Source organism: Canis lupus, chromosome 15 (assembly GCF_011100685.1).
Source record: "Canis lupus familiaris isolate Mischka breed German Shepherd chromosome 15, alternate assembly UU_Cfam_GSD_1.0, whole genome shotgun sequence".
NCBI classification, from domain to species: Eukaryota; Metazoa; Chordata; class Mammalia; order Carnivora; family Canidae; genus Canis; species Canis lupus.
This window is the reverse complement of record NC_049236.1, coordinates 12861518-12885712: the sequence shown is the minus strand read 5'-3', so window position 1 is coordinate 12885712 and position 24195 is coordinate 12861518. Positions and strand designations below refer to the sequence as shown.

The 24195-nt window shown below is 55.4% G+C and overlaps 1 protein-coding gene across 1 annotated transcript in view; it reads right to left on the bottom strand.

Moving 5' to 3' along the window:
- TRABD2B (TraB domain containing 2B) overlaps nt 1-22333 on the bottom strand; it is a 210679-nt gene extending 188346 nt beyond the window's left edge. Inside the window, exons 1-2 of the mRNA XM_038558110.1 lie at nt 22232-22333; nt 19602-20162 (exon numbers count right to left, since the gene is read on the bottom strand). Coding sequence (XP_038414038.1) covers nt 19602-20162; nt 22232-22333 — 663 coding nt within the window. The remainder of the gene's footprint in view (nt 1-19601; nt 20163-22231) is intronic.
- Nucleotides 22334-24195: the final 1862 nt, after the last annotated feature.

Below are 24195 nucleotides of genomic sequence, written 5' to 3'. Positions count from 1 at the left end.
ACCACAGCCCACGCCTAAGACAGCGTCACACAGTGGCTGGAGTTGAACAAATACTTCCTGACTGCTTCACTGCAGACGTCCTTCAACTCCAACCAGTACCTGCTTACCCAGGGGCAGCTGGGACAGGAAAAGATGGGCTGCCCCGGGCTGGGCGCTGGGAGAGGCGCGAGGGCCCCGCACACCGTGCCAGGCCCATGCCCAGCAGGCAGCAGCGGGCAGCCAGGCCCCTCGGGAACCGGTACACTTTCCACACCCAGACACCTGCCATCTGCTTCTCGTGCTTCGCCAGTGTTAACTGCTGCAGAGAAAGGCAACGTCGGCAGTAACAGAACACTCTTCGTTCCTCGAAGGTCCGCGATGAGCCCAGGGTGCAGCCAGCACTGGTCCCCAGGAACAGCATCCCAGTGGGGCTTCTCTGGCGAACCCACAGTGTCTGTACTTCTACCATCTACACTCGCTCCTTCCCCAGCCTCCCCCACCTGCAGTTTCCAGCACTACCACGAACCCAAAGGTGCAAGCATGCACCAGTTGTGCAGATCTCTCCCCCAGCGGCTCATCAGACACAGTCAGTTCCACCTCCAAACGTGAGCCCCGCCCGCCGTCACCTGCTCCAGGCAGGTCCAGGCCACCACTTTGCCTCGGCTCCACCCACATGGCCCCCCAACTTCCTCGGCTCTTGCCCCCGGGGAGAGCCCCTTCTGCACACCATGGCCAAAGCTGTCTTCTATGTACGAAAGCAAAGAGGTTCGCCCCGGCTTCAAAACCAATGGCTTCAAGTGTTGGAAGAAAATCCAAACACCTTCCTGGAATCGGAAAGTCCAGCAAGATCTCACCCCACCTCCTCTCTCCTCCACCTCCTGACAGGCCTGTGCACACAGGGCTCTGGTCACCACATTCCATCTGTTCCTTCAACAAAGCCCGAGGGCCTTGGCATCTGCTGTCCCCTCTGCCCAGAATGGGCTTTCCCCAGGCGTTCATGGCTGCTCCTCCTCATCCCCCAAGATTCAGCGAGAAAGGCACCTTCTTCCCAGAGCCCGAGAAAACAGGGCAGCTATTTCTCTCTTGCTTCCTCCCTCTGCCCCTGCACCCTGGTCTCTCTCTAACTTACTGCCTTTTTTCCCTTTATAGTCCTATCACACTCTGAAATTATTTACTTATTTATTCCTTATTAAATCCTCACTCATGGGATCCCTGGGTGGCGCGGCGGTTTGGCGCCTGCCTTTGGCCCAGGGCGCGATCCTGGAGACCCGGGATCGAATCCCACGTCGGGCTCCCGGTGCATGGAGCCTGCTTCTCCCTCTGCCTGTGTCTCTGCCTCTCTCTCTCTCTCTATGTGACTATCATAAATAATAATAAAAAAAAAATCCTCACTCAAATAAAAGTTCCCATGTAGGACAAAAATCTTTTCTGTTTCATTCGCTGTTATGTTTTCAGCATCTCTAACAGCGCTCAAGGCTCAAGACATAGCAACTATTCAAAACGCATCAGTTGAAGGAGAGCAAAACTTCCCACTCCTTAGGCACAGGATGCCCATAGTGACTGCTTTCCAGTGTGTACAGCGCGGAAGGATGGGTGGAAAGAGTAACTTCACGGTGGAGAAACCGGACAAACATTGCCTCCGCTGGGTGGTCAAGATCAATGTTAACAATGATAAGCCACGTTGATGGTATGTGCTCTTGATATGATAGGACGAAAAGGGCCCTTATTCATCTCCAGTCCTCCTCCCTTGAATGCATACCATCCAATAATAAGAAAAACACCAAAACAAGTCCCAACTGAGGGACACGTCTGATTAATACCCAGTGTCAAGGTCACTGAAAACAAGGGAAGTCTGAGAAACTGTCATAGCCAAGAGAAGTCAAAGGCAGGATGACAGACAGTAAACCATATGGTATCCTGGTTGGGATCCTGGAACAGAAAACGGACATTAGGGGAACACGGAGGAAAAGAGAACGAAGTCCGGACTTTGGTTCACAATAGCGCATGGTACTGGTGCACTCACCATGAGGAAGGTACCATATTAACGTCAGATCTCCATAACAGGGCCACCTGGGTACCATCTTCTCAACAATTCTGCAAATCAAAAACTGCTCTAAAATTTAAAAATTTTATTTAACAAGCACATGTCAGGTGACTGTAACTAAGATACTTGCATGGAAAGGTATTTCCTGTCTTTTTGTAAGAATTCACTGACACAGACGCCAGTAGTAACGTCAGAAGAGAGGATTTCCTGCAGTCTGTTTCACGGTCCGGGGCTACCGTGTGTACAGTGTTGCTTTGCCAACCGCACACCCTGAAAGGCTGTGACGGCAGACGTCAGCCCTCCCCTAACTGAACTTCCAGTGGTTCAAAATGAGGAAAGTTAGGGTCAATGAAAAAAATAACAAATCCTGCCCTCTCTGAGGATGAATCACATTTTCCCACTGCTCTTAAGTCAATCCAGCCGCAAGTACTACTTGGGCTCAGAGGCGAGCTCCTCTCCTAGATGGGGGTTCAAAGTGCCACCCACAGTGAAGCTGGCCCAACACAAAACTCTCTCCCCGGGGGTCAAATGGTATGGTACGGACTACAAATGGCACAGATGTCCAGAGAGGACCAAGCGTGGGAGCTGGGGCAATCAAGGAAGCCTTCCTGCAGGAAAGGCCAGGCTAGATTTGGAAGAAGAAATAGGATTTAGAGAGACAGGAGGAAGGAGAGAGGGCGCTCTGGGCAGAGATCAGGACACAAGCAGAGCCAGGGTGTCCAGGTCCACCTGCAGGGAGCAGTCTGATGAGGGCTGCAGCTTCCCCCAGCAGAGACAAGGAAGAGGACTCGGCAAGCTGAGCCCAGCTGGACCAGAACAAACTTTGAAATCCTCCCAGACTCTTAAGGCCGGGAATCAACACCTCCTCCTTCCCGAAGGGCCTGGGCTACAGTAAGCCTTCCCCCGGAGTGGAAGTCCTCCCCTAGCTCTCGCACTTGCCTTCCGTCCTCCTTTTCACACGCGGTTTGCCTTTCTGTCTGTCTCTCCCACCCACCGCAAGCCTCCCGGGGCAGGGTCCTTCCCTACCTGCTCTAGAGGGTCCGGCACTTAGGGCTCAAAGAAACATCTGGAGCGTGACTAAAAGGAAGACAGCCTTAATGATGGGTTACAGTCTGAGACATCAGGACCCTCCCCCTCACACGGCGGGGAGGCCTGCGAGGTCTGCAGAAGGTCCACGCTAGACAGAAATGGAGATGCTTCTTCCATCATCTCGCCCACCCTTAGCCCTGCTTTGCCTTCCCTCAGCTCTCACCCCACCCTGACCCCCTGACCCTGCTTCTTGTCTGTCACCCTCAGTCAATAAACATTAGCTGACCGCCTGCCACCTGCCACGCGTGTTCCAGGTGCTAAGGATACAGGTAATACAGACAAGAGATTTCGATTCTCAAGGGGTTGATATTCCAAGGATTGGGTGAAGAGCAAAAAATAACTAAGTAAGTAAAATACACCGAATGCCAATTGGTGACAGGTGCCATCGCAGGATTTAAAAGGCAGGGAAGAAGGATGGGGAGTTCGAGGTAGTGATTTGAAATTTTGAATAGGGTGGTCATGGGGAGACCTCATTTGAGCAAAGGCCTGAGGGAGGTGGGGGCAGGAATTCTTTCCTTCTGTGTTCACTGACCCACACCTAGTACCTGGAGCGGTACCTGGCAGGCAGCGGGCACGGACGAATGAGTGAGGGAACGAGTGTGTGGGAAGGTTAATTAATTTTTTTAATTAAACTTATTTATATCTTGACATAATTATAGATTGACATGCAGTTGTAAGAGCTAATAGCCTTCACCCAGTTTCCCCCAACAGCTTACATGACCATAGTACGATATCAAAATCAGGAAAGTGGCCTTGAGACAATCCACCGACCTGACTCAGACTTCACCCGTATGACATACACTCCTTGTGTAGGGGTGCCTGACGTAGGTTGTTTCACGCAATTTTAAGGATGGATTCATTTTTAATGCACAATGAGGAGGACACTTGGAAGTGTCCCGAGGTGAAGGAAAGTGGGATGAAGTGAATCACCGGTCACTGCGAAGGCTGGGCATCCTCACATATGAGAGCTCCATTCAATCCTCACGGCCGTCCTAAGAGGGCAGGTATTCCCATCCCCATTGTACATACATGAAAACTGAGGTGCTCAGAGAAGGTATGTATGGGAAGCCACGCAGGTGACAGGCAGAGACCAGAACCTCAAACCCATGACTGTCTGGTCCCGTCCCTGGGCTCTCTCCTGAACACATGAATGGCCTGAATAGAAAAGCTGAGGAAGCAAGGGCCCAGCAGAAGGCCAGCCTCCAGCAGACCCTGGGAAACAGAGGAAATGAGGGAGGGGTTGATGAGAGGTCTCTGGGACGCTAAGTTAGAGAGAACAGAAGTATCACTCACGGAAAGAGGACTGGAGGGCTAGAGGGTTCTGGCGGAGGGGAGAAGGCAGGTGTCCTGGCTCAGCTTGGATCTGCTGTGTGGTCTTGGGCAAGTCGATGTCTACCTCTGGGCTCACGGCCCTCACGAGTGCAGGAGTGAGAATGGCCCCCCATCTCATCTGCTCTAAGGCCAAAGAGAGATGAAAAGGTGGCCCTTTGCAAAGCAAAAGTGCTAGACCAACTGCCAAAACCAGAAAGAAGAACTCAACCCGACAGTCCAGACCGCCTGTGGTCTCCCAATCAGAATGACTGGCTCACTTTCCCAAAGATAAAAATGCAGAATTTAGGTCAGCACACACAGAGACTCTCACTTTGTTTATAAGAGGCAGAGAGTGTGTGTTCCTATTAAATGCCTTCAAATTGCAGCGATGATGAGAGACCCAAGGCTGTTTACCACTCTGGATATTTACTTTTCCCATATACAAATCAGCTCGGGTGCCGTCAGAGCTGACGGCACCTCACACGGCAGGCCTCTGACATCCCCACTCTCCCCGGTGCCTACACATGGTTTGAATTTATTGGTGTTAGTAGCTTTCATTTATATTGTGTGAGGATCACGGAATGACCAGCAAACAGAAGCTCTGTTCTGTGCCCTGGAAAAAGCACGGAAGTGTGAGGAAGGGGGGGTGGGAAGATCCCTCCAACCCAGGGAGAAGCGGCTCTCACCCACGGGGTGGCCCAGTGGGAGCCCCGAGGGCCGCTGTGGGAATGAAGGACCAGCGGGAAACCACAGCCCGGCCAGAGGTGGCCCTAACACGAGGGCCAGAGGCCCAACCACTGAGTGCCAAACGCCAGGGTGCCGCAGTGGGAAATGCAGGCCACTGCCTAGATGCTTAGCCTCTTGGAACCAAACATCTGGAAATCTGGGAACAATGTGGGGTGCGGTTAGGGACTTTCTGTTTTCCACCCGGATACTCAGGCGATGATGTGTAGATGTAGCTGGTAATTTTACAGCTACACACAGCATCCCTGAGTGCACACTTGCAGTCCGGCCCTAGGCAAAGCCAGACTCATTAGATGAGGCTCCTGCCCTCAAAGAACTTCAGTCTATGGGGGAGACAGACATATAAACATATAAAAGACAATAAAATTAAAAATGCCCTTTCCCAGTGAGGTCAGAGCTAGTTTAGAAAGTGGCTTTGCAGCAGCAGGGGTGCGGTTTATGGTCTACCAAGCGCTCACACCCGCTAACAGCTGTCTGTGAGGGGAGGGAGCTGCCCGGGTCATGCTGCTGGACTCCTAACCCAGTGCTCTCACTATTTAAGGACCATTTGTAGACTGCAGATCCCCCTGACACCCCACTTTTGCTTGGGGAGCATTCAGGAACCACTTGCCTCACTCCATCCCTATTTTGAACACGTGGAATCCCGAAAGTCAGCCATCAAAAGGGTCACATGGAATGCAGGGACATGTTGTCCTAGAAATGCTGGTCACGGTCTCAGGCTCCCCCACAAAAGACCCTGTAATATGTAACTACAGATGGTCTCATTCAGCTGCCAGGTACTTTTAGGATCTAGTTCTAAGAGAAAACACTCCCAAGTTCCTTCCTATTCCAGAAGCTGAGAGTCTTCCTCTGGCTCAGTAGTGAGAACATCCTGGATCTGATGAGAGCAAAGACCCTCATACGGCAGCTCCTTCCTCCAGCCAAGGGGCCTGAGAATTTCCAGGCAGGCCTGGCTCCTGTCTGATGAATGATTGAATTGCAAAGTTGGGAGTGGGGGTCACTGCCCCCCCCAACACACTCTGGATTAAGCCCAAGCTTCTTAACTGGTTTGTGAAGTCACCATGATGTGGCCCATGAGCCTCCAGCCAATTCCCTAGTCTTCCCTGCCCCCTGCAAACATGCTCTGCATGTGAGTAAGGGTAGTCCCTCCGGTGGGATCAACATCACCACCAGCGCCAGCCCTGGACGTGCTGTTCCTCCTGAACCCGGGGATACCACTGGTCCTTCACTACCGAGCTCAGGCGGCATTATACTAAAGCTGAGCCAGGTACCGATAAGGATGGGGTCACCTACTGTCTACAAATGGAACATCTTCACCAGCAAAGACAGTTCCTGGACAGCAAGGCTGCAGTCCCTCCACCCTGGTAGCATCTGCAGATGCTTCCAGAGTAGCGGAGCCCCCACAAGGCCCAGGTGCCACGCAGGTGGAGGCTCACAGTCAGTGCTTAACAAGGACACACAGGTAGGAGCTGATTCAGTCCAGCTCCTGTCGCATATTGAACGGGGACTCACAGCGCAGTTCCCAGTAGTACTTGCCCAACAAACAAATGAAGGCATGGATGAATGGATGAACAGCTTCATAATAACGAAATCAATTCGCTAAGCATTTACAGGGTAGGGCATCCCTTTGCTATTTGAAAATTCATTTTATACCACCTTTCTTTTACAGAAGACCGACATTAGTACCTGTTTCCACAACCGCCCCCCCCCCCCCAAAACAAAAAATTCCGGAGAGGATTTCTTTATAAAAAGGGGCAAGAAGTGAAAATAGCATGAGAGGCGGTGAGCACTCAAAGCAGCAGCCAGAGAGGCCCCATCGTGCTCCTTCCCTGCACCCACACTCAGCATCTCAGCACCAAGCCACCATAGCTTCGGACTGTGCCTGTGAGCATCTAACTGCTTTATCTCAGTTTATGTTGGGAATCCACTAGCAAGGTGGGTCCTTAGGTATCAGAAAAGGTTTGAGAGGTTATTCTCTGCTTCTAGGAGGGCTCACTAATGTTTCCATGTAAATTAATGATAGTTGCTTCCTTGCTTACACCGCAGGAACTCTCCCCCGTTGGATCGCAGGAGAAACCTGTAGTTCTCTTTGGGAGAAAGAGAGGAGGTAAAACACTTGTACACCAAGGACCACAGAGGGCACAGAGCTCTTGGAGGTTAAGATAGTCCTTCCCAGGCTTTATCCCTTGATTCTCCCCACAACTCTGACTTGCTGCTATTAACATTCAACCGCTGAGGGAAAGGACACTGAGATAGGGGATCTCCCCAGGTCATGATCAAACCCGAGAAAGAGCTGGGCCCTGAGCCTGGGTCTCCAGCCTAAACTTCTCGATCCCTCCTTTTGATGTGTCCTCACTCCGGGAAGCAGTGGGAGGTCACAGGGAAGCCAAACCAGAAGGGATACAGTCAGACATGACACACCACAGATGGTCAGCAAAAAATGATCACACTCTGGGTGGTCGGGCCACACGCTTCCAATCAGGTCAGCCAAGCACACCCATCCCTGTTCTGGATGACCCTCAGTGGCTCAGTGCATGAGAGCCTAAGGGACCAAGGGCCATCTTCTCCACGGGCTGGGTCTCCCCTCAAGACAGTGTGAAAATGAGCCAATCACAACAACGAAAATGACCACGACTTCAACCAGCACAGTTAACATTCATCACCTCGTACTTCGTGCCAGGCGCACAGCGAGGCGGTTTATATGCATTACCTCATTTACTCTTCACAACACACGGCGGGGGTGTGGGGGGGGGGGCGGTGTGGAATACTATGTGAACCCCTTTCTTCAGGTGTGAAAACATACCCCAGTTCTGCAGCCAAAGCGGTAGAGCAGGAATTCCAACTCCAGTCCAGTCTCTCCCTTAAAGTATCGGAAGATCTAAGAACAGATCCTTGGTTCCACCATTTTGCACAAAGCACTTAGACTCAATTTCCTCAAAATAATGAAAATAATACCTGCCTTTCAGGACCGTTTTAGGAATTTTCTGTGATACACCAGAGGCCCAGCACATAATGGGCACTGAATAACAACGGCTGTCTCAGGAGCGGGATAGGAAAGGGAAGAATGCAGTTAACGGAGGGAGGGGTAGAAACACTGTTCTTTGCATGCCCTCTGTGATGTAGGAAAGAATGTTAGGGTTCGAAGCCGATGGCCAAGAAAGAATTCTTGAGACGTCTTGGGTGCAAAAAGGTGATTTTATTAAAGCACACGGACAGGACCCATGGGCAGAAAGAGCCTCAATGGGGTCGTGAGGGGTGGGGATTATACACCTACAAGTTGGGAGGGGGTTAAGGATGGCTTAAGTCTCTAAGGAATTTTGGAAACAAGGTTTCCAGGACCTTGAGGGGGCTAGCTATTGTTAGGAAAAGGTCATTTATTACCATCTAATAAAACCTTAGTCATGAGACCCTTCGGATGTATATTGATGGGTCATAGGCTTGGGTGATGATCGCCAACACATATCTTGGGGGGGAGTGTTTAGAAATTAAGGACAATTTAAAGGAATTTTTATATGTTAAAACAGGCTTACAGGATGGGGGCTAAGTGTGCCTTTTGCCCTCAGCAAGGTGTCCACATGGAGGCAGCTGAGTCCGTAGAGGAAGGTCACTCTGCCTGTTTCAAGGACTCGTCAGTGGGCTGTGAGTAGTAAGGAAATTTAATAATTTTTTTCAACTGTCTCTGTTTCCCACTCGGCATTTTCCCATCCTGGCACTTCTGTTTAACAATCCTCCTTCTTCCCCGTATGGCTTTTTTCCACTCCCATCTCCATGGCTCTGATCCGCTTCAACACGCAAGATCTCCATCAAGAATCTTGCATTCCTTTCTCACCACCCTCCCCACAAAACTACACGGACGGAAGCAGAGTCATATAAAATCACCTGCTAGAGTACCAGCAGGCCTAGGCATGGGGGTTATGTGACTCTGGGTCAACTGAACATCCCAGTCAAGGGCAAGCACAAGGACCAAGTATTATTACCACTGAGGTCATAAGTGTCTCAGTTTACCCTTCCTAAGAGCAAGCCACAGCTCTTCAAGACACACATCTCAGCCGCAAAAGCAAGCAGGTCTGGTGCTCAAAAACGTCTCATAATCCAAAGGATGCTCCAGGCCCTCAGAGGCGTCCTCGTGGGGGAGGGGAGGAAGAGAGGTAAAGCAGGTCAAAGACTGGGAACTGCAAAGTGCAAGCAAATGGTTCGAATTATGGGTTTGTCTTCTCTCAAACCCAAGGCTGAGCAGTTCATGACCTGGAAACCCTGCGACCCAAGGCTGAGGGCTGAGCCAGAGAGATTTCCAAAAGGCTTTCTCTGCCCGCATCTTCCTTTTCAACACGGGCTTTAAGATGGGACTGAGACTTGAATTACGATCGGCCCAGAAGGTGCATTAAGGCTCCAGGAGATGACACTGGCCGGGAAACTTCCAATAACCTTAACAGGGAGGAAGCAGGTAAGTCCTTTAAGCAGAAGCAGCAGCAGCAGTGGAAGAGGAATAAAAAAGGCCTCTCCTTTTATCTTTGCCCTGCGCTTCTGGGCAGGGCTGGCCTGCGGGGGGCGGTCCGCCCCGGGGTACCGCGGGGGCCGACCCCCCAGGTGGCGGGGCAGGTGCAGGGGGGCAGCGCCCACCGCACCGAGGACACCTGCACTGGGAGATCCGGATCGGGAGAAGGGGCGGGGGCGGGGTGGGGGAGGGGGGCTCGCCCCGAGGTACCGCAGGTGCCGACCCCCAAGGCGGCCGGGCAGGTGCAGGGGGGCAGCGCCCGGACCTCGCCCCCGCACCGAGGACACCTGCACCGGGACTCCCGGGATCCGGATGGGGACCGGGGGCGGGGGGGGGGGGGGTTGCTCAGGACCCAGCCCGGGGCACCGGCTCCCCGACGGCCGGGCTCCACCCTGCGCTCGCGGCGGTTCCCCTGGGCCCGCGGAGGGGCGGCCCCGCAGACGGTGGGACGCGCGGCTGCAGCTCCGGCTCCGGCTCCGGCTCCGGCTCCGGCTCCGGCTCCGGCTCCGGCTCCGGCTCCCGCTCCGCTCCCGGGGGGCACCGCCGGCCCCCGGGCGTTCACCCTGCAGCCTGGCCGCACACTGGCTCGTTCAGAGCTGCACTCCGGAGAGACCGCCCTCGGGAAGCCTTCCCAGGTCCTCAGGGCTGAGAAGGGTGCGTCTGCTGCGCCCCCACCCAGCGCCTTACCCGGCGACCTCCCCAGACCTCCCTCACCCTGCTCCCCCCAAGCCTCCTCCCCGCCAGGAAGCAGCTGCCGGCCCGGAATGGCATCATCGTCCTTGCTTCCATTTCCATCTCCAGCACAGATCCCAACTTCTGGCACAAAGTGGGAGCTACAAAACATTTCTCATGCTAATTTAAAAATCCAATAATAAGTATGAGCTAGTGTTTACCGAGTGCAGAGTTCTGTGTCTGGCACTGCACTACAGTGCTTCACACTCATCAATAAATCCTCACAGCACTTGGATGGAGTTGACTGATGAGGAGACTGAGGCACGGAAAGGTCCTGTAACGAGGCCCAGGTTACCGACACTCCCAAGAAGTGCATGATCCTGGACGCTGAAGGAGCCCTGGGCTGTCCCCGGCCAGTGCCTGGAGGCTTGCAGTGGTGGGGGTTCCCGAGCCCAGTCTGTGCCACTGCTGTGTAAATAAAGACTAATTCTTATTTCTAAAGGTAGAATCAGACCAGAATGTTCCTCGGAGTGACGGAGGCAGGGAGGAAGCTTTATACAAAAAACAGAGGCTTACAATTTAGCAGCAAATGAGAAGTAGATTTTAACACTTCACACTGCCCTTCCCGACCCAATGGGAAGAAAAGAGTGAACCCCACAAATAAAAGGTGACAAGATCTCAGCACTCAGGGCAGGGGAGTGTTTGCCCTGCCTGCAGGGGAGGGAGGAGGTGGTCAGGTACTGATCTGAAAGCTGCCAGGTTCCCCCACCTTGCCTAGTCAGGGGAGGAATAGACTCCTGCAGCAGGTGCCACTAGTCCCAGGCTGTGGCCCAGGGCTCTGACTTGCACAAGCCTGGGCTGATGACCTGCAGGCTCTTTTCAAGGGCACTCAGGCATTCAGGGGGGCCCCAGGTGCAACTCACCCACTGTTACAGACCAAATGTGTCTCCCTCACCCTGATTCATATGTTGAAGCCCTAACCCCCACAATGACAGCATTTGGAGAAAGAGTATTCATGAGATAATTAGGTTTAGAAGAGGTTGTGAAGGTGAGGTCCTCCTCCTGAGGGCTTAGCTCCCTCCATCGAATGCTACCTCTCTCCCACTTTCAACTCAACTCAACTCATCTCTCTCTCTCTCTCTCTCTCTCTCTCTTGCTCTCTCCACCTCTCCTAACCGGATCTCAGACTTCCAGCTTCCAGAACTGCTGGGAAGTAAATTTCTGTTGTTTGAGCGGCTCAGTCTACGGTATTTTGTAATTCCGGCAGTCAGCAGACTAAGACACCCACTGATCCTTTTAAGACACGAAACTATTTGCAATATATACAAATACTGAATCAGTATGCTGTATACCTGAATGTTACGTTAATTATACCTCAATTTAGAAAATACATAAATAAGTAAATGAAAAAGACCCACAATGCTGAAAGCCAATCACATCATTGCACCTCAACTCAAACTGCTGAGTTAGGATGAGACGGTATCCACCCTCGAGGTACAATCTGGTGACCACGAATAAAAGTCTGGCTATGAAGGGGCATCTGAAGAGTCCAGGCTTTTAAAATGACTGCCCTCAGGAATCCACACCACTCCTCAGGAGTCAGAGACGGCCAAACAATACAAACTGGGAAGGGTTCTCGGGTAGAGGGAACAGCAGCAGCACACGGGTGGAGGCATGCCCAGGGATGGGGGGGGAGGGGAGCAAGGACTAGAAGAAGTCCGCATCACGGGGGCCCAGAGCCAGAGGAGCTAATAAGGGGTAAAATTAAACATTTTAAAATGACAATAAAGTGGGAGGGTGGTGAGCCTGGAGAGGCTCATGTGTGCTCTGGGTAGTAAAGGGGAGGGAAAAAGAGGCCTTTGTTTGCAAGTACCAGATGAGGAAGAGAAAACAAAGTGTTCCAGGATGGAGAGAGAGAAATCCAATAGGGCCCACGGATGTCACAAAATCCTGACCAAATGGGCCAGCAGCAGGACTGAACTCAGGTAGGAGGTCTGAGGGCTTTCTGTGAATACAGAGGCCAAGAGCAGCCTCTTGTCAGCCTCCAGAGCTGCCCACACCCCAGCCACAGAACACCCCACAAAGCCACAACTTCAGAACTGGAGCACATTCTGTCTGGTTTTATAGTCAATTGTGAGCCTTATGTGGAGCTGGATTTTGAATCGGGCTCTATTAGGAAAGAAAAGATTGTTTCAGTAATATTTACAGCATGAAGTAAAATACATAAATATTGAGAGAGTATCATAAAATGTCATAAAAAAATCCATGGAGGAAAAGAACATACGAGGCTGGGTTATCAGGGAAAGCTCTGGACTGACTTCCCAGGCCGATTTAGATGGAGGAGCATTCTGGGAAGACTTCCTGGAGGAGGCACAGCTTTGAGCGGAGCCTTGGAAATCTCACAGGATTCGGAATTAGAAGAGAAAGGGAGGAAATTCCTGGAGAGGGAGGGGGCTCAGCAAAGCAACAGCGTTTCCAAGCTTGGGGCAACAGTTTTGTGTTCCAGCGGATATACTGCGCAGATTTAAAAGCCTGTGATCCTGGAGGAGCTGCTCGGCGAGACGGCTTGGCAGCCGCTGAGCACGACTGAAGGCCGGGCCACCAGCTGCCTGTGGATTAAGTAGGCGGACAGAGAGCCAGTGATGGGGGATAAAAGAGAGTGAAGTGGATACTACTTAGAAGCAAACTCGAGGGGGGAAGAGCGTCGGCAGCCCGGCTGGCAGGCCGTGGCTCTCCTCGCATTCTTCGGTTTCCTCCCTCGGAAAGCTGCATTACCAGGCGACCTCTTCCTGGCTCCGAGAGAGGTCCAAATGGGAACTATTAACAAAGGCACACTCCCATTTTTATCTCCGTCCCAAAGTGCTTCCCCGCTCAGGCTTTCTTCTCCCTTTGGCCTGGGATCGGGCTGGCGGGTTGTGGGAAGATCAATGTGTTTGCCGATGGGGCTTCTTGGAATTCTGGAAGACTGGTCCCGTCCAGCTCGAAGATTTTAGAAGTCTGTGTCTATGAGCTGAAAATTCTTCAAAGCTCAGAGGCTAGGATTTCATGATGTGAAGATTCTTCGAGTCAAAAAATGCCTCTGAGCCGAATGTTCTAAGATTTCACCATTCTTAGATTCCCTGAGCCTCGGAGTCCTGGCGTATGATTCAGAGAGTGTGTCTAAGTGTGGAAGGCTTCACGCTGTGAGCTTCTGATTCTGAGACTAGAATATTTCATGACATCTTGGTCACCTCTGGCTTTACAGCCTGACTCTCCTTTGATGGTGGTACCTAAACCATCCTGTGTGTCTGCTTCTGGGCTTGTTTTCCTCCCCCTGAACGTTAGGAAAATATATTCAGCGGTTACAGTCGGAGTTACCCAGGTCAGAGAGAGCGGACAGGCCTGCCGAGCCAGCGGGGGCTCTTTGCAAACAGCTCTCTCCCTGCGCACAAAGAATCTGAGACTATGCACGCCTAGGGGTCAACGCTAGGGGGTCCCCAGAGGGACTTCCATACCATGCGACAGACATTTGCTGAACAGCTCCCAACCACAGGGCTCCAGTGGGAGCCACAGCGGGTGTGGCAGGCTGCGGCAGCGCAGGGTGGAGACGAGGCCCGAAGAACCGTGTTTCTCAGTCTGGGATCTGGGTTACTCGGTGCAGACTGGGCCAGCTTGATCCAACACGGACTGAGAGGCTCGTGCTCTCTGGGTGACCTCTGGAGAGAAGAGGGCTCAGCATGGCCCCTGTGAGTCTCCCTGTGAGGTGTGGATGAACCAGGGCACTGGAGACACCAACGCACAGGCCTCTGTTGCTAGGGCTGTAACATGGGGCTAAGAATACTCACTCTCCCTGGCTGGGCAGTGAACCCTCCGCAGCTAAATACTAGGGCCATTCCCGGGTGTGCCCCCAGCATTGCACTGGCCCAGCACAGGGAGGTGCTCTGGCTGAACCTGAAGAAGTGAGGAAGCGAGGGAGGGAGGGGAGCCCCAGTGAAGGAGAGGCTCCGAGGCTGGGCAGGTGTCCAGGGGCTGTGCCACAGCAGGCTGGGCTCCCCGCTCCGCAGACTGGCAGTGGGAGGCAGCAGGATCACCCACCGGAACCAACAGGCTTCCAGATAATTAGGTATCAGCAGCGGCCTGCCGAAGATTAGACTGTCAGCCCCGCCCAGGCTCAAGAAAACCCGGGCGGCCCCAGGCCTTCAGGATATGGGGCCCATAGATGAGCACCAGAGCGGTCAGAACTGGGCCGATCCTGGAAATCATCCGGCCTACGGTCAAGGGACAGAGGGAGCCACCAAGGCCCAGAGAGGGAAAGGACTAGCCCACAGTCACAGGCGAGGTAGGAATGAGGTCAGGACTAGAGCCTGCTTTGTATGGGAACTCTCCACTTGATGATTTCAACATTGTTTTAAAGATTTTATTCATTTATTTGACGGAGTGAAAAAGAGAGAGAGAGAGAGCGTGCACAAGTAGGGCGAGCAGCAGGGAGAGGGAGAAGCAGACTCTCCGACCAAGCTGGGAGTCCAACATGGGACTCGATCCCAGGATCCCAGAATCATGATGTCAGTCAAATGCAGATGCTTAACTGACTGAGCCACCCAGGCACCCCTGATCCAACATTTTGTGTCCCTGTAGGAATGCATGGAGCTATTAAAGTTCAAAGAGGAGACTCTTCACGGTGGCTCCATTCATTCATTCATTCCACAGTGCTGGATGGAGGAAGGGAGGGAGTGGGCATATCATGGTTTCTGACCATTCAGCCATTCATTCATTCATTCATTCATTCCCCAAATATTGATCAAGCACCTAATAACATGTGCTAGCCCCTCAGGATATAAATACAGGCACTCTGACTATAAGGAGACCCTTCCTTATTCAACTGGCAGTGTTAAGGACACGTCTTCACAATGGTGCCTTGGAAAGCTCGGGACTCCTTCCAAGGAAACAACTCATGCCCAGAATGTCTTTGGGAACTCCTATTTTAGAATCAACTTTAGATCCAATTTGTAAGTCAAAAAGAAAATCCATTCCGGCACTTCTCAATAATCTCTACCGTATTTTATTCTATCTCATTTTTTAGCAAAAAAAAAAAAAAAAGATCTCCCCAACTCCAACACACACACACATCACCAGATAATGCCATCTGACTATGAAAAACAAAAATAAACTCATCTTTCAGAAGCCTGAAAAGCCTGGGCTTTAGCATCAGACACACCTGAGCTGGATTCCTGAGTCCACTGGCCTGGTTGTGCAAGCACAGCCACATGACAACGTTCTTACTTATTGTCTGTGAAAGAGACATGATGATATGACTTGATCACAGAGGATGTACTTCTACCAGGTTTAATGCATGCCCATGTGGAGACAGAGCTCAATCAATGATGGTTTTGTGGTTTCTAACTCCCTAGTGAGGGCCCTGAAGAATGTTACACACATTTTGGATGCCCTTGGCAGCTGTGCCCCAGTGCTCCGGCTTTACACACATGGGATGGGTAATGTTGCCATGTCTGTTTAAACCACAGCAAAGTACAGCATGGCAGGGCCCTTGCTATCTCAGGCCGGGGAGAAGTATGGGACTCAGCCATATTCTCATCCAGGGCCTCCACTGTGGGGTGGGGGGGACTGAGGCCCCCTAGAGGGAGACAGACAGCTCCTGCGCAGCCCTGCTCCATCAGCCCTGCTCCATCAGCCCTGCTTGTTAGTGGCAGCCAGTGCCAGTCTCAGGCGGGAGGCAGCCAGCACAGCCGATTGAAATCTGCAGATCCCAAGATTGTCACAAGATCTGGACTCAAGGCCCAGGCATCCCCAGGTCCCTGAGGGCAGGGGCCGCTGCCACCCCACTCCAGCTTTGCTTTGTTCTACAAAGGATGGGCAGGGGCCATGGCTGGTGGAGAAGGTTCGAACAGGGCACACATGAGGCTTCCCCTGCGGCCCTCCTCTTTCCCTGTCCTGGAGCCGGCCCAAACGGTTTTCCACGCCCAGGACCTACGTCGAGGTAGCATTTTACACGTTCTATCACCTCCCACAAATAGTGTCTGCTCAGAGCTTTACAAACCCAGCTCAATAGTGAAAGGCTGGTCACCGCTGCCCCATTTTATAGATGGCAACATGAAGTTCTGCATGAGTCATTGGCTTTAGAGCCAGAGCAGGGACTGAAACCTAGAAGCAAGTCGGCTATCTCTCAGCCACTGTGTAAGCTGTCTCATACATCAAGGCCTCTGCCATTCTCGCTCCAGCTCCAGTATGAGACAAACAACATACTTGCTCCACAAGTATAAACTCTCCAAGAACTAAAAATCTAAGCCCTCTGGCTCTAACGGAGAGAAAGAAACAGCAGAAAGGACTGAAGCAAGAATCGCAGAAGGACATGAAAAAACGAAGTCAGCATGGGGCGGCAGGAAGCATGAAGGCCTCGCTTAAGGCCAGGGGGACTGGCTCTGGTCCTCATTAGCCACGTGACCTTGGGCGAGTCACCCAGCCTTTCTGAGTGCTCACCTGAGAGAGCATCCGACCAAATGGAAAAGCATGCCTCCTGAGTGCAGGGTGCCCGGCAGGTGGAATTGATTATAACTGTCCCGTGGAATGTTGGAACTGGAAGGGGCTTGAATAATGACCTAATCTTGGCATCTCAGCTCACAGGCAGGAAAAACCAGGCCAAGAGAGGAGAACTGACTTGCCCAAGGTCACACTGCAAACCCACGTTGATGTTGGCTCCAGCACTCTGAGTTTATGCTGAAATCAGAGACCAGAGACTTTTTCAGTGGCTCCTCGCTACCCGTGGAATCCTAAAATATACACTTTCTTTCTCCACTTAGCAAGGAAAAATGTGGTATTTCTGCCTAGAAGAAAATATAAAAATTCGAGAAATACTAAAATTAAAACTAAAATTCCAGCTCCTCACAAAAACGGCTTTCTAAAACTTTTAAGGTTTCTTTTTCCCGCCTTCCTCTCTCATTGTTTCCCTGCACCAAATATTTTGCAATAACAGTAATGCTGAGAGGAAAGAAAAAATAAAAATCTGATGCACTTAACAGATATTTCGGTACAATAATGCATCACAGATGTTCCTATCAGACTGTGCACGCGCACATACAATTTTCCTGAGAAGGCTGCTCATTTCTGACTTTGGGGTTGAGGACCCTTAACACCCCCATCCGCCCAAGCTCCGGGATCCTTCCCTTCCCAGTTAGCCCACAGCTGCCCACGGGGATGGAGGAGAGATTTCAGCACCTCGCTCCAAAATGATAACAGGACAAATTGGCGGGGTCGGACACTCTGGCAGGTGGTGAAGGGTGTGCAGATTAGGGAACCGAGAGGAGTCCTGTTTTCTTTTGTTCTGGACTTGCTTCCTGCAGCCCTCTTGAGGAGCTAGACCCAAGAACAATTTTAAAAGCGGGCCCAGGCTGGTGATGGGGTGGGCGCGTTTTTGAAACCAGAGATTTGAGTCCGTTTGATCTTCAAACATGGGCTTTGGAGACTGTCAGCGGGCTCCTTGCTGGCCGATAAATGGCTCTCAGGAACTTTTCCTAAAACATAACTTCACACACTTTCCAGCAAATGTTTTCAACCTACCGAAGCCGTCATTTGGTTGAACAGCAGTGCTTCCAGACACCGAGGAAAGATAGTTTTGTTGTTTTAAGAGAGACAGATTAAAGCCAGGGGCTCTTTAACCAGAGGGTTTCTATGCTCCCTCCAGCTCTCCTCGGATTCCTCTGTGGTTGGTACAAAGAGGGTGTGGACAGTGATGTTGGATGCCCCACCTCCCCGACCTAAAGAAGATATCCAGGCCAGACGTGAGGTCTCTGAGCAGAGAGGCCTCCCACAAACCTGCCTCCAAAATGAGATGGGCGGTGAGCGCTGGGGAGCCTGACACAGATAATATCAGCTCCCGAGGCTGGCAAGGGAAAAGTCACTTCAGAAGGGGAAAGCCGGTATGTTCAGAGGCTTCAGCGCCCGGGCCAGAGAATGCACAGGATTTTCCCCCGTGGAGAAGGAGTCAGGCGTAGTCAGAACCCTGCGGGGCGTGACTAACTGCCCCAATATTCCTGCCACCGGGGCCCTCTGGGTAAGGACTCCACAATTATGGGAGAGCCAGCAGGAGAACCAACAAACTCGCCTTTCATTTGGCCGGCAAATCAATCTGGCTTCTTACCTCCCCGGGGACAATATTGCATTTCCCCTGGAAACACAAAGGCCAGAAGATCTCCAAAGGGGGATCGGTTTCTGCCGCTGTTTCCCTGGGGAAGAGGTGCAACATCACGGGAGCAGCAAGCAAGTCTGGTCCCGGTGGTAGAGCTTCTAGCCTGGCCAACTTATGAGGCTGTCTCCTGAACGGAGAAGCCCGCCTCGGGGGCCGCACCTCACCCAGGGCATCGGTCCAAGCCCCGTTTTGAGGCCTCCTTGCAGGAGCCACCAGCCCTGACACGGAGCCCCCCGCATCGCGGGATTGACAGCCTGTTCTCGAGGCACAGATGTGAACTCATTGTTCCCAGGGTCTCAGGGTGGAGTTTGGGGCCAATGAGTTGCAAGTGACCTCTGCCCATGGAGATAGGGCTTTTAATGACATTTTGCTGGATCAGGTCTCTGGCAGCCAGAGACTTTCAACCTCCGAAGCTCTTCCCTTCTCCCTGGCCCCATTCTTGAGGCTCGGAAATCAGAACTGTCAACCTTTAAGTGAACACATTTCTCTGAAATTATTAACCCCAAAACTATCCTTGTTGACTTTCCCTAGGCCTAGGGAGGCAGTCCGAGGGTCGCCTAGAGCCACTCCAGGCCCCGGGCCATTCAGCAGTGCTTAACCTTATGCAGCAAGTCAGAGCCACGGGACGTCAGGTCCACTGGCCCTGCCCTGCCCTCCCTGTATGCATCCCCCGTACGTATATGCTGCTGCCCAGGTGTGACCCACATAGCAGCTTCAGGACAGCCTCCTGCCCTTGAGACCCCAGGGCCTCGGCATGGCTGGTCGCGAACTTGCAACTCACTCTTGTTCTCCTCACTCTGATGCTCCCGGGAAAATTCTTTCTGCTCAGGCAAGCACGGCAAGTGGGGATTGGATATCCCAACAGGTAGCACCGCTGAGACAGAAGCCATCACCCCAACTCTAACCCCCAGGTTCTAGCGCATACCAGCTTGCCCTCCGCCCACCACTAAAGCAGCCCAAGAGCTGCCTCGTTGCCCGAAAGAGCCTCTCCCATTGGGAGAAGGCCAGGGCTCTGGCCACGGAAGGAGGAAGGCAATCAGAAGAGAGGACACAGGGGCTGCCCGGGCCCCGGGACGCCGAGGGCCTACCTGGGAGAAGTTGAGCCCATTCAGCGGGTGGCACTGCTCCTCCACGCGCTCCACGGCCCCGGTGCTCTTCCTCATCTTCTCGGCCTGCTGGGCCAGGTAGAGATCCAGCACGGGCACCCCCCGGGAGCGCACATCAGTCTCCGTGAGGGAGTTCACCATGAGCATCACCCACACGGGCCTCTTGCGCTCCCAGTTGCCCGCGATGGCGTTGAACAGGTAGTCGGCGTAGAGCCCCTTGCCCCGCTGCGCTGGCGTCATCCACGAGGGCATCATCAGCTTCACGTAGTCCAGGTGGCGCTTCAGGCGCCAGTAGAGGTCCCGCGGCAGCACGTCCTGCAGGTTTTCCCCGTGCGGCAGCAGCTGGCAGCTGGCCAGCGCCGAGATGGTGTACGGGTCGGTCAGGTCCAGCTCGAAGTAGACGCGAGCGCTGGCCTGGAAGGCCGCCTTGGAGTTGTCGGGGATAAAGTCCCAGACACGGGTATAGGGGACGTGGATGGTGCCAAACAGGTAGGCCGGGGGGTCGCGCCGAATAGTCCACAGGAAGGAGTTCAGCTCCCTCTGCTGCAGTGGGAGAGAAGGCAGGCGGTGAGGCTGAAGGCGGCGGGGGAAACCGGGTTAGCAGCCAGAGAAGCAGCTGGGGACAGGGTGGGAGGCAGGGGCCCACGTGGGGCAGGGAAAGAGCAAGGACTCTGGAAGCCGAAAGATCCAGATTCAAATTCCGTCTCGGCGCACTGTTCCACTTCCCACAGACTCAGTTTCCCTGCCTGTGAAATGGGGGTGAGAGCAGCCACCTGAGGGGAGGCTGAAAAGACACTACGCATACAAGCGAGCCCTAAGAGCAGCGCCAGGCACAGAGGAAGCAGGCAACGAAGGAGTCAGGATTAGCTTTCCCCGCGAGGGCCAAGGACCTCAGCACCTGAGAACATTCGCCCTCGGCCAAGCCAAACCTTCACCGGTGGTGTTTCATGCGGAGGGTGGGGAGAGGGGGACCGAGAGTCCTGCTCTGGCAAGAAGGGAGGAAGTCATATAACTTTTAAATCCAACCATTAGAAGATACATGCCAAGAGCACTTTGAAAGCAGAACACCTATTAAAAATAGCACACCTATTTAAACAGCTACTTCCCATTCATCGGGGGGATGCGGTGTTCCCGTTTGGAGGGCAGGTCTGGGTGTCGGCTACCCTGCCCCAGCACAGATGAGAAAGCGCTTTAAAAGCGGCAGGCGAACTACAGCCTCGAGGCCCTGCTCTGGGAGCGAAGATTCCCCAGAATTGGTCCCAGGGACCCTACATACTCTGGGGCTTCCGGCTGCTCCCCTGAAATGCTCCACCTGGCCTCCAACCCCAACTCTGTCACCTTCTGTGACTGAAGCTCCGATGAGGGGCGTTTGGAGGGGTCCTGGACACGGGGGGCCTTTCTCCAGATCTAGCATAGGACCAGGGCTTCCCGGGCATGAGAAAGAGGCTATCATTTCTCTCAGGCAAACTCCGTTTCCAACCAGAAAAGCCCCTGCACTGTGCACTGACCACCTGCAAGCCCGAGGTCAACTCATAACATTTCTCTGCCGGATTCGGATTCCGGCGCAAATGAAAAGTGTGTGGCCGGGTGGGTGGGGACGGTACCTTATTTTACTAACAGCCCCAACTCGTGAGTCCCAGCTCCTTGGAGAGAGACTAAGTCCGAGCTCCCAGCTGGCCCTCGCCTCCCTGTTCCGCACGGAGGAGGAGGAGGAGGAGGAGGAGGAGGAGGAGGAGGAGGAGGAGGGGGAGGAGGAGGAGGAGGAGGGGGACGCGGAGGTGCACCTTGCCCAAGGTCCACTAACTCTCGGCTTGCCGGGCAGCGGGTGAGCACCCTACACAACCTTCTCGGGCTCCCTGGCCTCCGACTCAGTGTCATTTTCAATGCATTCATTGGCACTTTGAGGGAGGGAGACTGGGAGAAGGCAAGGAATTCCGCAGTTGGAGGAAAATTAAGAGAACCAGTAATTATTCAACCCCGAAGGAGATATTAGGCCAGCGTGCCCCGGCGCTTCCCTTTCCTCTCCTCTGGAATCTTCCCCCCTTTTGGTGAAATGGGGGCAGTTGGGGGATTGGGTGCGGGGGCCTGGGCTGGAGAGGGAGGAGGAGAAAGTGTGCCTTAGGTGGGAGCGCGGGCAGGGGAGAGGGCAGCGCGGGGACCGGGGCTGCTGGAGGGCGGACCGGAGCCGGGGTCGGGGTGCGCTGCGGGCGGCGGGCGGGCGGAGGGCGCAGGCGGGGCGCGGGGAGGACGCGTCCCGGGGGCCCGTCCCCGTCCCGGTCTCCGTCCCCGTCCCGGTCCCCGTTCCCGTCTTGGTCCCCGTCCCGGTCCCCGTCCCGGTCTCCGTCCCCGTCTTGGTCCCCGTCCCGGTCCCCGTCCCCGTCTTGGTCTCCGTCCCGGTCCCCGTCCTGGTCCCGTCCCGGTCCCCGTCCCCGTCCCGGTCCCCGCCTTGGTCCCCGTCCCGGTCCCCGCCTTGGTCCCCGTCCCGGTCCCCGTCCCGGTCCCCGCCTTGGTCCCCGTCCCCGTCCCGGTCCCCGTCCCGGTCCCCGTCTTGGTCCCCGTCCCGGTCCCCGTCCCCGTCCCCGCGGGCCGGCCGGGCGGGCGGGCGCGCTCACCGATCCGGGCGGCCGGCACTGTCCTGCGTCCGGGGGCTGCGGGCGGGCGCGGGCGGCGGCGAGGAGGGCGGCGAGCAGCGGCCCCGCCAGCGCGGCGAGCATCCTGCCGGGGACGGGGCGCGGAGGCTCCTCGCGGGCGCGGGGCTGCAGCGGCGGGGCGCCGGCAGCCGTGTGGGCGGGGCGGGGCGGGGGGGCCCCGGGCTCCGAGCGCGCGCCGACGCCCCGCAGCCGCGCCGAGCTCCCGGGGGCGCGGGGTCCCGGGGCGGGCGGGGCGCGGGGGCGCGGGGGCGCGGGGTCCCGGGGGTCCCGGGGGTCCCGGGGGCGCGGCGCGGCGGGGGGCGCGCGGCGGGACAAGTGCGGCGGCGGCGGGCGCGGCGGGGCGGGCGGGCGGGCGGCGGGGCGGGGGCGCCCGGCTGCCCCGGGGCCGGGCTCAGAGGGGCGGCGGGCGGCCGCGCGGCCGCTGCCCGGGCTCCGCCATGCTGCTCCGCGGCCGGCAGGGAGGGAGGGAGGAGGGCGGGAGCGCGGCGCGGAGCCGGGCCGGGCGGGGGGCTGGGGCCGCCGGGGCGGGGGAGGGGAGGACCCGGCGCGGGGGGCGGGGGGCGGGGGGCCGGGCCGGGCCGGGCCGCGGGGCGTCGGGGCGCGGCGAGGCGGGGTCTGCGGGGTCTGCGGGGCATGGCCGGCGCCCGCCCGCTCCCGTGGCTCCCCGCCCGCCGCCCCGCGCGGAGGGCGGCGCGGCCCGCAGCGGCCACTTCCCCACTTTCCGAACTTCCCAGCGCAACTTTTTCCTCCCCGCCCCTGCCCGCGCCTCCTCCTCCCCCGCGCTCCCCCTTCCCCGGCCCGCGCCCCGCCGCCCGCAGCTCCCGCGCGCGGCCACCAGGGGGCGCCCGGGCCGAGGCCCAGAGCCGGGGTGCAGGGGTGCGGGGTGCGGGGCGCGGGGCGCGGGGCGCGGGGCGCGGGGGTGCGCACCGCCCGGGGAGCTGCGGCCGGGACGGCGGAGGGGCAGGCGCCGGGGGAGGGAGGCCGCGCAGGGGCCGCTACCGCCGTGCGTCTCACCGCCCCGGGCTGACCCTGGCTCGCGCTTAGTAGGTGCTCGGCCAACACTAGCTGCATTAAAACACCGGGCAATCTTCCTCGCGATTCCTTGGCCTCTTGCATTTCAACAGTCTTCGCGGGACTTCCTCGGACCCGCCCGGGGCGCCTGCGAATGGCCTGGGAACAGGGAAGAGTCATACCCCAAATCCTTACACCGTAGGAACTGAAAGAGCCCTTAAAAGCAACCTTCTGTTCCCCAGAGTCAAATGAAGCTTAGAAGAAACCAAAGAACAGGGCCCAGGCTTCTGGGCCATTTGCAGAAAGTGGGGAAGCGGAGTCCCAGGCACCCTCCCCTAGTTCCGGTTGATGAAGTTCACTGATGCGCCCCATGCTGGCAGCAGAGACTGGAGTCCGAGTTAGGGAGAATCGTCAGGAGCCCACCCGGCAATGGAGTGCCAGGAGGCACTGTGCAACGGGAACAGAGAGGAAGGTCTGCTAACCTCAGGGGCTCAGAGGCTCAGGCAAGACTCCTGGGAGCCGTCTTGAATGCCCAGTCCTGGGCAGCTGAGTGGAGGAGCTGCACAAAGTCGGCAGGGTGAAGGGAGAGCAGGTGATAAGGTGCAGAGGAGGGGACATAGGTGCCCACAGGGGACTGCAAGCAGGTGGACGGGCCTGGAACAAAAGGCCGGTGGCAGGAGCTGACATTGTGTGTCCTCTGGCCACAGCGGAGAGTCGGTACTTCACATGTCCTACGTGACAGGGAGTCTGGCGGGAGCCAAAGTGCTCCCTTAAGAGACATGACTGTAGGTCGTGAGTTGGGGGCAGAGAGCTCAGAGAGTCAGGCAGGCGGTGCAGAGGTGGCCTGACTCCCGGCCCAGTGCCTCCCCACCGCTCTGGAGCTCTCCTGTCTTCAGGCACCAGATTAGACAGCT